Source organism: Scyliorhinus torazame, chromosome 14 (assembly GCF_047496885.1).
Source record: "Scyliorhinus torazame isolate Kashiwa2021f chromosome 14, sScyTor2.1, whole genome shotgun sequence".
NCBI classification, from domain to species: Eukaryota; Metazoa; Chordata; class Chondrichthyes; order Carcharhiniformes; family Scyliorhinidae; genus Scyliorhinus; species Scyliorhinus torazame.
In genome coordinates, this window is record NC_092720.1 from 200,942,091 (window position 1) to 200,956,353 (window position 14,263).

Consider the following 14,263-nt stretch of genomic DNA (forward strand, 5'->3'; position numbering starts at 1 on the left):
CTCTGGATCTGTAAATTACCAGGAAATGCTCGCATTCCAAGCATTGTCTTGCATCTTTGACTTTATATATATGTTTTTGGAACATATCTCTTCATTCACCTGAGCAAGGAGCAGTGCTCCGAAAGCTAGTGATTTGAAACAAACCTGTTGGACTTTAAACTGGTGTTGTAAGGCTTCTTACTGTCCTTCTGGTTGTGAGTGGCTTGACGGTGACATGAGGAATGGAGCAGGCAGGAGAGCCTCCCTATAACTATGCAAACTGGGGTCTTGCCAGGGGTGGCAGAATTTGTGGGATAGCACTCAATACTGACCCTCTTACAGTGCAGCACTCCCTTAGTACTGACCCTCTTCCATGACAGTACTCCCTCAGTACTGACCCTCTAACAGTGCAGCGCTCCTTCAGTACTGACCCTCTAACAGTGCAGCACTCCCTCAGTACTGACCCTCTGACAGTGCAGCACTCCCTCAGTACTGATCCTCTGACAGTCCAGCACTCCCTTAGTACTGACTCTGACAGTGCAGCACTCCCTCAGTACTGACCCTCTGACAGTAGAGCACTCCCTTAGTACTGACTCTGACAGTGCATCACTCCCTCAGTACTGACCCTCTGACAGTACAGCACTCCCTTAGTCCTGACTCTGACAGTGCAGCACTCCCTCAGTACTGACCCTCTGACAGTACAGCACTCTCTTAGTACTGACTCTGACAGTGCAGCACTCCCTCAGTACTGACCCTCTGACAGTGCAGCACTCCGTCAGTGCTGACCCTCTGACAGTGCAGCACTCCCTCAGCACTGACTCTCTAACAGTCCAGCACTCCCTCAGTGCTGACCCTCTGACAGTGCAGCTCTCCCTCAGTACTGACCCTCTGACAGTGCAGCACTCCCTCAGTACTGACCCTCTGACTGTGCAGCACACCCTCAGTACTGACCCTCTGACAGTGCAGCTCTCCCTCCATACTGACCCTCTGACGGTGCAGCACAGCCTCAGTACTGATCCTCTGACAGTGCAGCACTCCCTCAGTACTGACCCTCTGACAGTACAGCACTCCCTTAGTACTGACCCTCTAACAGTGCAGCGCTCCCTCAGTACTGACCTCTGACAGTGCAGCACTCCCTCAGTGCTGACCCTCTGACAGTGCAGCACTCCGTCAGTGCTGAACCTCTGACAGTGCAGCACTCCCTCAGCACTGACTCTCTAACAGTGCAGCACTCCCTCAGTGCTGACCTTCTGACAGTGCAGCTCTCCCTCAGTACTGACCCTCTGACAGTGCAGCACTCCCTCAGTACTGACCCTCTGACAGTGCAGCACTCCCTCAGTACTGACCCTCTGACTGTGCAGCACACCCTCAGTACTGACTCTCTGACAGTGCAGCACTGCCTCAGTACTGACCCTCTGACAGTGCAACACTGCTTCAGTACTGATCCTCTGACAGTACGGCACTCCCTCAGTACTGACCCTCTGACAGTGTGGCACTCCCTCAGTACTGACCCTCTGACTGTGCGGCACTCCCTCAGTACTGACCCTCTGACAGTGCAGCACTCCCTCAGTACTGACCCTCTGACAGTGCAGCACTCCCTCAGTACTGATCCTCTGACTGTGCAGCACACCCTCAGTACTGACCCTCTGACTGTGCAGCACACCCTCAGTACTTACCCTCTGACAGTGCAGCACTGCCTCAGTATTGACCCTCTGACAGTGCAGCACTGCCTCAGTACTGACCCTCTGACAGTGTAGCTCTCCCTCAGTACTGACCCTCTGACAGTGCAGTACTCCCTCAGTACTGACCCTCTGACGGTGCAGTACTCCCTCAGTAACGACCCCCTGACATTGCACCACTCCCTCAGTACTGACCCTCTGACAGTGCAGTACTCCCTCAGTACTGACCCTCTGACAGTGCAGCACTCCCTCAGTACTGACCCTCTGACTGTGCAGCACACCCTCAGTACTGACTCTCTGACAGTGCAGCACTCCCTCAGTACTGACCCTCTGACTGTGCAGCACACCCTCAGTACTGACTCTCTGACAGTACAGCACTGCTTCAGTACTGATCCTCTGACAGTACGGCACTCCCTCAGTACTGACCCTCTGACAGTGCGGCACTCCCTCAGTACTGATCCTCTGACTGTGCAGCACACCCTCAGTACTGACCCTCTGACTGTGCAGCACACCCTCAGTACTGACCCTCTGACAGTGCAGCACACCCTCAGTACTGACCCTCTGACAGTGCAGCACTGCCTCAGTACTGACCCTCTGACAGTGCAGCACTGCCTCAGTACTGACCCTCTGACAGTGTAGCACTCCCTCAGTACTGACCCTCTGACAGTGCAGTACTCCCTCAGTACTGACCCTCTGACAGTGCAGTACTCCCTCAGTACCGACCCCCTGACATTGCAGCACTCCCTCAGTACTGACCCTCTGACAGTGCAGTACTCCCTCAGTACTGACCCTCTGACAGTGCAGTACTCCCTCAGCACTCACCCTCTGACAGTGCAGCTCTCCCTCAGTACTGACCCTCTGACAGTGCAGCACTGCCTCAGTACTGACCCTTGACAGTGCAGCACTGCCTCAGCACTGACACTCTGACAGTCCGGCACTCCCTCAGTACTGATCCTCTGACTGTGCAGCACACCCTCAGTACTGACCCTCTGACTGTGCAGCACACCCTCAGTACTGACCCTCTGACAGTGCAGCACACCCTCAGTACTGACCCTCTGACAGTGCAGCACTGCCTCAGTACTGACCCTCTGACAGTGCAGCACTGCCTCAGTACTGACCCTCTGACAGTGTAGCACTCCCTCAGTACTGACCCTCTGACAGTGCAGCACTGCCTCAGCACTGACCCTCTGACAGTCCGGCACTCCCTCAGTACTGATCCTCTGACTGTGCAGCACACCCTCATTACTGACCCTCTGACTGTGCAGCACACCCACAGTACTGACCCTCTGACAGTGCAGCACACCCTCAGTACTGACCCTCTGACAGTGCAGCACTGCCTCAGTACTGACCCTCTGACAGTGCAGCACTGCCTCAGTACTGACCCTCTGACAGTGTAGCACTCCCTCAGTACTGACCCTCTGACAGTGCAGTACTCCCTCAGTACTGACCCTCTGACAGTGCAGTACTCCCTCAGTACCGACCCCCTGACATTGCAGCACTCCCTCAGTACTGACACTCTGAGAGTGCAGTACTCCCTCAGTACTGACCCTCTGACAGTGCGGCACTCCCTCAGTACTGATCCTCTGACTGTGCAGCACACCCTCAGTACTGACCCTCTGACTGTGCAGCACACCCTCAGTACTGACCCTCTGACAGTGCAGCACACCCTCAGTACTGACCCTCTGACAGTGCAGCACTGCCTCAGTACTGACCCTCTGACAGTGCAGCACTGCCTCAGTACTGACCCTCTGACAGTGTAGCACTCCCTCAGTACTGACCCTCTGACAGTGCAGTACTCCCTCAGTACTGACCCTCTGACAGTGCAGTACTCCCTCAGTACCGACCCCCTGACATTGCAGCACTCCCTCAGTACTGACCCTCTGACAGTGCAGTACTCCCTCAGTACTGACCCTCTGACAGTGCAGTACTCCCTCAGCACTCACCCTCTGACAGTGCAGCTCTCCCTCAGTACTAACCCTCTGACAGTGCAGCACTGCCTCAGTACTGACCCTTGACAGTGCAGCACTGCCTCAGCACTGACACTCTGACAGTCCGGCACTCCCTCAGTACTGATCCTCTGACTGTGCAGCACACCCTCAGTACTGACCCTCTGACTGTGCAGCACACCCTCAGTACTGACCCTCTGACAGTGCAGCACACCCTCAGGACTGACCCTCTGACAGTGCAGCACTGCCTCAGTACTGACCCTCTGACAGTGCAGCACTGCCTCAGTACTGACCCTCTGACAGTGTAGCACTCCCTCAGTACTGACCCTCTGACAGTGCAGCACTGCCTCAGCACTGACCCTCTGACAGTCCGGCACTCCCTCAGTACTGATCCTCTGACTGTGCAGCACTCCCTCAGTACTGACCCTCTGACAGTGCAGCACTCCCTCAGTACTGACCCTCTGACAGTGCAGCACTGCCTCAGTACTGACCCTCTGACAGTGCAGCACTGCCTCAGTACTGACCCTCTGACAGTGTAGCACTCCCTCAGTACTGACCCTCTGACAGTGCAGTACTCCCTCAGTACTGACCCTCTGACAGTGCAGTACTCCCTCAGTACCGACCCCCTGACATTGCAGCACTCCCTCAGTACTGACACTCTGACAGTGCAGTACTCCCTCAGTACTGACCCTCTGACAGTGCAGTACTCCCTCAGCACTCACCCTCTGACAGTGCAGCTCTCCCTCAGTACTGACCCTCTGACAGTGCAGCACTGCCTCAGTACTGACCCTCTGACAGTGCAGCACTGCCTCAGCACTGACCCTCTGACAGTCCGGCACTCTCTCAGTACTGATCCTCTGACTGTGCAGCACACCCTCAGTACTGACCCTCTGACTGTGCAGCACACCCTCAGTACTGACCCTCTGACAGTGCAGCACACCCTCAGTACTGACCCTCTGACAGTGCAGCACTGCCTCAGTACTGACCCTCTGACAGTGCAGCACTGCCTCAGTACTGACCCTCTGACTGTGTAGCACTCCCTCAGTACTGACCCTCTGACAGTCCGGCACTCCCTCAGTACTGATCCTCTGACTGTGCAGCACACCCTCAGTACTGACCCTCTGACAGTGCAGCACACCCTCAGTACTGACCCTCTGACAGTGCAGCACTGCCTCAGTACTGACCCTCTGACAGTGCAGCACTGCCTCAGTACTGACCCTCTGACAGTGTAGCACTCCCTCAGTACTGACCCTCTGACAGTGCAGTACTCCCTCAGTACTGACCCTCTGACAGTGCAGTACTCCCTCAGTACCGACCCCCTGACATTGCAGCACTCCCTCAGTACTGACACTCTGACAGTGCAGTACTCCCTCAGTACTGACCCTCTGACAGTGCAGTACTCCCTCAGCACTCACCCTCTGACAGTGCAGCTCTCCCTCAGTACTGACCCTCTGACAGTGCAGCACTGCCTCAGTACTGACCCTCTGACAGTGCAGCACTGCCTCAGCACTGACCCTCTTACAGTCCGGCACTCTCTCAGTACTGATCCTCTGACTGTGCAGCACACCCTCAGTACTGACCCTCTGACTGTGCAGCACTCCCTCAGTACTGACCCTCTGACAGTGCAGCACACCCTCAGTACTGACCCTCTGACAGTGCAGCACTGCCTCAGTACTGACCCTCTGACAGTGCAGCACTGCCTCAGTACTGACCCTCTGACTGTGTAGCACTCCCTCAGTACTGACCCTCTGACAGTCCGGCACTCCCTCAGTACTGATCCTCTGACTGTGCAGCACACCCTCAGTACTGACCCTCTGACAGTGCAGCACACCCTCAGTACTGACCCTCTGACAGTGCAGCACTGCCTCAGTACTGACCCTCTGACAGTGCAGCACTGCCTCAGTACTGACCCTCTGACAGTGTAGCACTCCCTCAGTACTGACCCTCTGACAGTGCAGCACTCCCTCAGTACTGACCCTCTGACAGTGCAGCACTCCCTCAGTACCGACCCCCTGACAGTGCAGCACTCCCTCAGTACCGACCCCCTGACATTGCAGCAGTCCCTCAGTACTGACCCTCTGACAGTGCAGCGCTCCCTCTGTACTGACCCTCTGACAGTGCAGCACTGCCCCAGTACTGACCCTCTGACAGTGAAGCACTGCCTCAGTCCTGACCCTCTGACAGTGATGTACTGCCTCAGTACTGACCCTCTGACGGTGCAGCACTCCCTCAGTACTGACCCTCTGACAGTGCAGCACTCCCTCAGTGCTGACCCTCTGACGGTGCAGCACTCCCTCAGTACTGACCCTCTGACAGTGCAGCTCTCCCTCAGTACTGACCCTCTGACAGTGCAGCACTCTCTCAGTACTGACCCTCTGACAGTGCAGCACTCCCTCAGTACTGACCCTCTGACAGTGCAGCACTCCCTCAGTACTGACCCTCTGACAGTGCAGCGCTCCCTCAGTACTGACCCTCTGACAGTGCAGTACTCCCTCAGTACCGACCCCCTGACATTGCAGCACTCTCTCAGAACTGACCCTCTGCCAGTACAGGTGTCCCTCAGCATTCACCCTCTGATAGTGCAGCGCTCCCTCAGTACTGACCCTCTGACAGTGCAGCTCTCCCTCAGTACTGACCCTCTGACAGTGCAGCACTGCCTCAGTACTGACCCTCTGACAGTGAAGTACTGCCTTAGTACTGACCCTCTGACAGTGATGTACTGCCTCAGTACTGACCCTCTGACAGTGCAGCACTCCCTCAGTACTGACCCTCTGACAGTGCAGCACTCCCTCAGTACTGACCCTCTGACAGTGCAGCACTCCCTCAGTACTGACCCTCTGACGGTGCAGCACTCCCTCAGTACTGACCCTCTGACAGTGCAGCACTGCCTCGGTACTGACCCTCTGACTCTGCAGCTGTCCCTCAGTACTGACCCTCTGATAGTGCAGCACTCTGTCAGTACTGACCCTCTGACAGTGCAGCACTCCCTCAGTACTGACCCTCTGACAGTGCAGCGCTCCCTCAGTACTGACCCTCTGACAGTGCAGCACGGCCTCAGTACTGACTCTCTGACAGTGCAGCACTCCCTCAGTACTGACCCTCTGACAGTGCAGCACTCCCTCAATTGGGTCGAAACAGAAGGATTTTGAGTCAGGCAGGATTGGACACACTAAACCTCCACTCACATTTGTGGCAAGAGATTATAAACAAAAGAAAAGGCAGCTGAGGAAATAATTTTATGATTATTTTTAACCTCGCAATTTCAATATCTGTTTTTTTGCAGCTTTTACTGGTCGGTTTTGCGAAGTGAATGTCGATGACTGTAAGGGACATCGGTGTCAGAATGGAGGAATATGTGTCGACCGAGTCAGTACCTACGATTGCAAATGTCCCTCAGCCTGGACCGGTAATAACCCTCTACTATTCAAATATCCATAATGAACATTTTGTTGTTAACACCTCCCCCACACTCCCTCTGCACCCCCACGTCCCACTCCAACCCCTAATACCATGTCTCACACCAACCCTGAACACCGCCTCCCCATCCCCCTAACCCCACCTCCCCAGCCACTAACCCCACCTCCCCGTCGCCCCAACCCTTAACCACACCACTGCAACCCCTAACTCCACCTCCCCAACCCCTAGCCCCACCTCCCCATCGCCCCAACCCCTAACCCCACTTGCCCAACCCCTAACCCCACCTCCCCATCCCCCTACCCCTAACACCGCCTCCCCATCCCCCCAACCCCTAACCACACCTCCCCAACCCCTAGCCCCACCTCCCCATCGCCCCAACCCCTAACCCCACTTGCCCAACCCCTAACCCCACCTCCCCATCCCCCTACCCCTAACACCGCCTCCCCATCCCCAACCCCTAACCCCACCACTGCAACTCCTAACACCACCTCCCCATCCACCCCAACACCTAACCCCTCCTCCCCATCGCCAAACCCCTAACACCGCCTCCCCATCCCCCCAACCCCTAACCCCACCTCCCCATCCACCCCAACACCTAACCCCTCCTCCCCATCGCCCAACCCCTAACCACACCTCCCCATCCCCCAACCCCTAACCCCACCATTGCAACCCCTAACCCCACCTCCCCATCCACCCCAACACCATTGCAACCCCTAACCCCTCCTCCCCATCGCCCAACCCTTAACCTCACCTCCCCATCCCCCAACCCATAACCCCACCTCCCCACCCCCAACCCCTAACCCCACCTCCCCAACCCCAAACCCCACCTCCCATCTCCCCAACCCCTATCCCCACCTCCCCATCACCCCAACCCCTAACCCCACCTCCCCAACCCCTAACCCCACCTCCCCATCCACCCCAACACCTAACCCCTCCTCCCCATCGCCCAACCCCTAACCCCACCACCGCAACTCATAACCCCACCTCCCCATCCATCCCAACACCTAACCCCTTCTCCCCATTGCCCAACCCCTAACCACACCTCCCGAACCCATAACCCCACCTCCCAAATGCCTAACCCCACCTCCCCATCCCCCCTACCCCTAACACCACCACCGCAACACCTAACCCCACCCCATCCCACCCAACCCCTAACCCCACCACCCCATCCCCCAGCCCGTAACCCCACCTCCCCATCCACCCAAAGACCTAACCCCTCCACCCCATCGCCCAACCCCTAACCACACCTCCCGAACACATAACCCCACCTCCCCAACCCCTAACCCCACCTCCCCATCGCCCCAACCCCTAACCCCACCTTCCCATCACCCCAACCTCTAACCCCACCTCCCCAGCCCCTAACCCCACCTCCCCAGCCCCCCAACCCCAACTCCCCATCCCCCAAGCCCTAACCCCACCTCCCCATCCCCCAACCCCTAACCCCACCTCCCCACCCACCCAACCCCTAACCCCACCTCCCCATCCCCCAAGCCCTAACCCCACCTCCCCACCCCCCAACCCCTAACCCCACCTCCCCAACCCCCAAGCCCTAACCCCACCTCCCCATCCCCCCAACCCCTAACCCCACATCCCCATCCACCAACACCTAGCCCCACCTCCACATCCCCAACCCCTAACCCCACCTCCCCATTCCCCAATCCCTAACCACATTTCCCAATCCTCTCAACCCCTAACACCACCTCCCATCCACCCCAACCCTTATCCCACCGCCCTATCCCCCCAACACCTAACCCCATCACCCCAACCCATAACCCCACCTCCCCATCCATCCAGCCCCTAACCCCACCTCGCCATCCCCCAACTCCTAACCACACTTCCCAATCCCCTCAACACCTAACCCCACCGCCCCAACCCCTAACCCCACCTCCCCAACCCCCAACTCCTAACCCCACCGCCATATCCCCCAACACCTAACCCCACCACCCCAACCCATAATCCCACCTCCCTAACCCCTAACCCCTCCTCCCCATCCCCAACCCATAACCCCACCTCCCCATCCCCTCAACCCATAGCCCCCTCCCCATCCCCCAACCCCTAACCCCACCTCCACATTCCCTAACCCCACCTTCCCATTCCCCAACCCTAATCCCACCGCCCAATCCCCCCAACACCTAACCCCATCACCCCAACCCATAACCCCACTGCCTCATCCCCCCAACCCATAACCCCACCTCCCCATCCCCCCCAACCGCTAACCCCTCCTACCCATCGCCCCAACCCCTAACCCCACCACCCCAACCCCGAACCCCACATCCCCATCCCCCCAACTCCTAACCCCACCTCCCCATCCCCCAACCCCTAACCTCACCTCCCCATCCCCCCAACCCTTAACCCCACCTCCCCATCCCCCAACTCCTAACCCCACTGCCACAACCCCTAACCCCAACACCTAACCCCTCCTCCCCATCGCCCCAACCCCTAACCCCACCTCCCCAACCCCTAACCCCACATCCCCATCCCTCCAACTCCTAACCCCACCGCCCTAACCCCTAACCCCACCTCCCCACACCTAACCCCACCTCCCCATCCACCCAACCCCTAACACCACCTCCCACTCCCCCCAACCCCTAACCCCTCCTCCCCACCACCCCAATCAATAACCCCACCTCCCTACCCCTAACCCCTCCTCCCCATCCCCCAACCCATAACCCCACCTCCCCATCCCCCAACCCCTAACCCCTCCTCCCCATCACCCCAACCCATAACCCCACCTCCCTAACCCCTAACCCCACCTCCCATCCACCCCAACCCCTAACACCACCTCCCATCCACCCCAACCCCTAACACTACCTCCCATCCACCCCAACCCCGAACACCACCTCCCCACCCCTAACCCCACCTCCCCATCCATCCAGCCCCTAACCCCACCTCGCCATTCCCCAACTCCTAACCACACTTCCCAATCCCCCCAACACCTAACCCCACCGCCCCAACCCATAATCCCACCTCCCTAACCCCTAACCCCTCCTCCCCATCCCCAACCCATAACCCCACCTCCCCATCCCCTCAACCCATAGCCCCCTCCCCATCCCCCAACCCCTAACCCCACCTCCCCATTCCCTAACCGCACCTTCCCATTCCCCAACCCTAACCCCACCGCCCAATCCCCCCAACACCTAACCCCATCACCCCAACCCATAACCCCACTGCCTCATCCCCCCAACCCGTAACCCCACCTCCCCATCCCCCCCAACCGCTAACCCCTCCTTCCCATCGCCCCAACCCCTAACCCCACCACCCCAACCCCTAACCCCACATCCCCATCCCCCCCAACTCCTAACCCCACCTCCCCATCCCCCAACCCCTAACCTCACCTCCCCATCCCCCCAACCGTTAACCCCACCTCCCCATCCCCCAACTCCTAACCCCACCTCCCCATCCCCCCAACACCTAACCCCACTGCCACAACCCCTAACCCCAACCCCTAACCCCTCCTCCCCATCGCCCCAACCCCACCTCCCCAACCCCTAACCCCACATCCCCATCCCTCCAACTCCTAACCCCACCGCCCTAACCCCTAACCCCACCTCCCCACCCATAACCCCACCTCCCCATCCACCCAACCCCTAACACCACCTCCCACTCCCCCCAACCCCTAACCCCTCCTCCCCACCACCCCAATCAATAACCCCACCTCCCTACCCCTAACCCCTCCTCCCCATCCCCCAACCCATAACCCCACCTCCCCATCCCCCCAACCCCTAACCCCTCCTCCCCATCACCCCAACCCATAACCCCACCTCCCTAACCCCTAACCCCACCTCCCATCCACCCCAACCCCGAACACCACCTCCCATCCACCCCAACCCCTAACACTACCTCCCATCCACCCCAACCCCTAACACCACCTCCCCACCCCTAACCCCACCTCCCCATCCACCCAACCCCTAACCCCACCTCCCCGATCCCTAAACCCCATCCCCATCCCCAACCCCTAACCCCACCTCCCCACCCCCGCAACCCCTAACCCCACATCCCCATCCCCCAATGCTGACCCCACCTCCCCATTCCCCCATACCCCTAACCCCACCTCCCCATTCCCCCAACCCCTGACCCCTCCTCCCCATCCCCCAACCCGTAACCCCACCTCCCATCCCCCCAACTCCTAATCTCACCTCCCAATTCCCCCAACCCCTAACCCCTCCTCCCCATCACCCCAACCCATAACCCCACCTCCCTAACCCCTAACCCCACCTCCCATCCACCCCAACCCCGAACACCACCTCCCATCCACCCCAACCCCTAACACTACCTCCCATCCACCCCAACCCCTAACACCACCTCCCCACCCCTAACCCCACCTCCCCATCCACCCAACCCCTAACCCCACCTCCCCGATCCCTAAACCCCATCCCCATCCCCAACCCCTAACCACACCTCCCCACCCCCGCAACCCCTAACCCCACATCCCCATCCCCCAATGCTGACCCCACCTCCCCATTCCCCCATACCCCTAACCCCACCTCCCCATTCCCCCAACCCCTGACCCCTCCTCCCCATCCCCCAACCCGTAACCCCACCTCCCATCCCCCCAACTCCTAATCTCACCTCCCAATTCCCCAAACCCCTAACTCCACCTCCCATCCCCCAACCCGTAACCCCACCTCCCCATCCACCCCAACCCCTAACCACACCTCCCCAACCCCTAACCCTACCTTCCCATCGCCCCAACCCCTAACCACACGTCCCCATCCCCCCAACCCCTAACCCCACCTCCCCATTCCCCCTACCCCTAACCCCATCCACCCCATCCCCCCAACCCTTAACCACACCTCCCCAACCCCTAACCACACATCCCCATCCCCCCAACCCCTAACCACATGTCCCCATCCCCCCAACCCCTAACCCCACCTCCCCATCCTCCCAACCCCTAACCATATGTCCCCATCCCCCCAACCCCTAACCTCACCTCCCCATCCCCCAACCCCTAACCCCACCTCCCCATCCACCCCAACCCCTAACCACACCTCCCCACCCCTAACCCCACCTCCCCATCCCCCAACCCCTAACCCCACCTCCCCATCGCCCCAACCCATAACCCCACCTCCCCATCCCCCCAACCCCTACTCCCCATCCCCCCAACCCCTAACCCCACCTCCCCATCACCCCAACCCCTAACCCCACCTCCCCATTACCCCAACCCCTAACCCCACCTCCCCATCTCCCCAACCCCACCTCCCCATTACCCCAACCCCTAACCCCACCTCCCCATTACCCCAACCCCTAACCCCACCTCCCCATCGCCCCAACCCCTAATCCCACCTCCCCATCCCCCCCAACCCCTAACCCCACCTCCTCAATCCCCCAACCCCTAACACCACCTCCAACTCCACCCCGGTGCTTCAACTGCAGATCAATATTCTTAGTTCAGTCTGTCAGTGAGACAAGGTCACGATAATTTCAGGGATCGACATGGTAAAGTCACAGTGCGTTCAGGGACTGATAGGGTAAGGTCACGGTGAGTTCAGGATCAGGTTATGGTGAGTTCAGTGGGACAAGGTCACAGTGAGTTCAGGGTTTGACAGGATAAGGTCACGGTGGGTTCAGAATAAGGTTATGGTGAGTTCAGTGGGACAAGGTCACAGTGAGTTCAGGGTTTGACAGGATAAGGTCACGGTGAGTTCAGGATAAAGTTATGGTGAGTTCAGTAGGACAAGGTCACAGTGAATTCAGGGATTGACAGGATAAGGTCATGGTGGGTTCAGGATAAGGTTGTGGTGAGTTCAGTGGGACAAGGTCACAGTGAATTCAGGGATTGACAGGATAAGGTCACGGTGAGTTCCCTGGTTGGGGGAGACGTTCATGATGAATTTGGGGGTGACAGTGAGGCAAATGTTATTTCACAACAATACCCTTGTCGTGGCTGCCGAATAATTAAATGCTGGCCCAGACAGCTGCTGTGTGGGTCAGAGGAGGGCAACTGTTGAGCGAGCTGTTTACCGTGAGCTGGTGTGACTTCCTAACGCCCCCGGTTGGGTTCCAGGCCAGCACTGTACTGATGATGTGGATGAGTGCCAACTCCAACCCAACCTGTGCCAGAATGGGGGCACCTGTACCAACACGGACGGCGGCTACAACTGCATCTGCGTCAATGGCTGGTCTGGCCATGACTGCAGCGAGAACATCAATGACTGTACGGAGACCTCCTGCGCACATGGCGCGACGTGCCACGACAAAGTGGCAAACTTTGTGTGTGAGTGCCCGCCGGGCAAAAAAGGTAAGAATGCTCAGCTTCTCCTTTGTAAGGGTGCCTTGGGTATTTTTGTGCGTTGTGGGGGCGGTGGGGGGGGAAATCAGTCATCTTCACCCAACATCAACTTGAACAAATTCAACAAGAGTCACTGGACACTGGGATGCGGGAGCAGGAGCCTTGGTCCTGCGGTGGAAATAGAGAGTTAAGTGAACTCACTGGGTGGGAATTGCACAGGATCGGGAATGCCGGTTGACACCAGGCCTGAGATCACTCACTAATGGACTTTGATGGGGAGCAAAATAGGCCCTGGTTTTAACATAAACATCACACTCATCCCCCAGTTTTAATGATGGCTCGGTTGGATGAAAGTTTCCCCATTATTCCCAAGAGCGAGAGGTCAGTTTCTTTCCCCTCGGGAGTTGATGGAAGCTGGTAGCATTGACTTATTCAACTGCAAACTAAACAGATCCCTTTCAGACAATAACTCTTTGGGATACAGTCTGTGAATAATTTGAGATGTGAAATGTGGTAAGCGTAGCATGCTTCGGAATGGACAGTTGACTAAATCTCTCAATCCCCCTGTGCCCCGGTGTCACATCTGGGTCTGCTGTAGACCACAAAGAAAGTCTTGCATTTCTATGGTGCTTTTCACCATCAGAAGCTGCGTCTAAGAGGTTTACAACCAATGAAGCACTTTTAAAACTGTAGCTACTGCTGTAATTTCAGACAGGCGGCAACCAATTTGCACGCAACAAGATCCCACAAACAGCAAAATGACCGTGATCAGATCATTTGTTTTGTGATGCCGATTGACGGTTATATCGAGGTCGGGACATTGGGGAAAACTCTCCTGTTCTCCTTCTAAACAGTGCTGTGGGATCGTTGACACCTCTGTCAGTGCAGCGCTTCCTCAGTGCTGCACTGGGAGTGTCGGGCCTAGAATTTAGTGGTCAAGTTTGTGGCCTGTGACTTGAATTCGCTTCCTTCTGACTGCAAGCCACGGATGCTCCGCCTGAGCCGCAATGAGA

The 14,263-nt window shown here is 57.8% G+C and overlaps 1 protein-coding gene across 1 annotated transcript in view; it reads left to right on the plus strand.

Moving 5' to 3' along the window:
- The window catches only part of LOC140390348 (uncharacterized), a 222,817-nt gene that overhangs the window by 57,842 nt on the left and 150,712 nt on the right, over positions 1 to 14,263 (plus strand). Inside the window, exons 5-6 of the mRNA XM_072475420.1 lie at positions 6,888 to 7,010; positions 13,026 to 13,259. Coding sequence (XP_072331521.1) covers positions 6,888 to 7,010; positions 13,026 to 13,259 — 357 coding nt within the window. The remainder of the gene's footprint in view (positions 1 to 6,887; positions 7,011 to 13,025; positions 13,260 to 14,263) is intronic.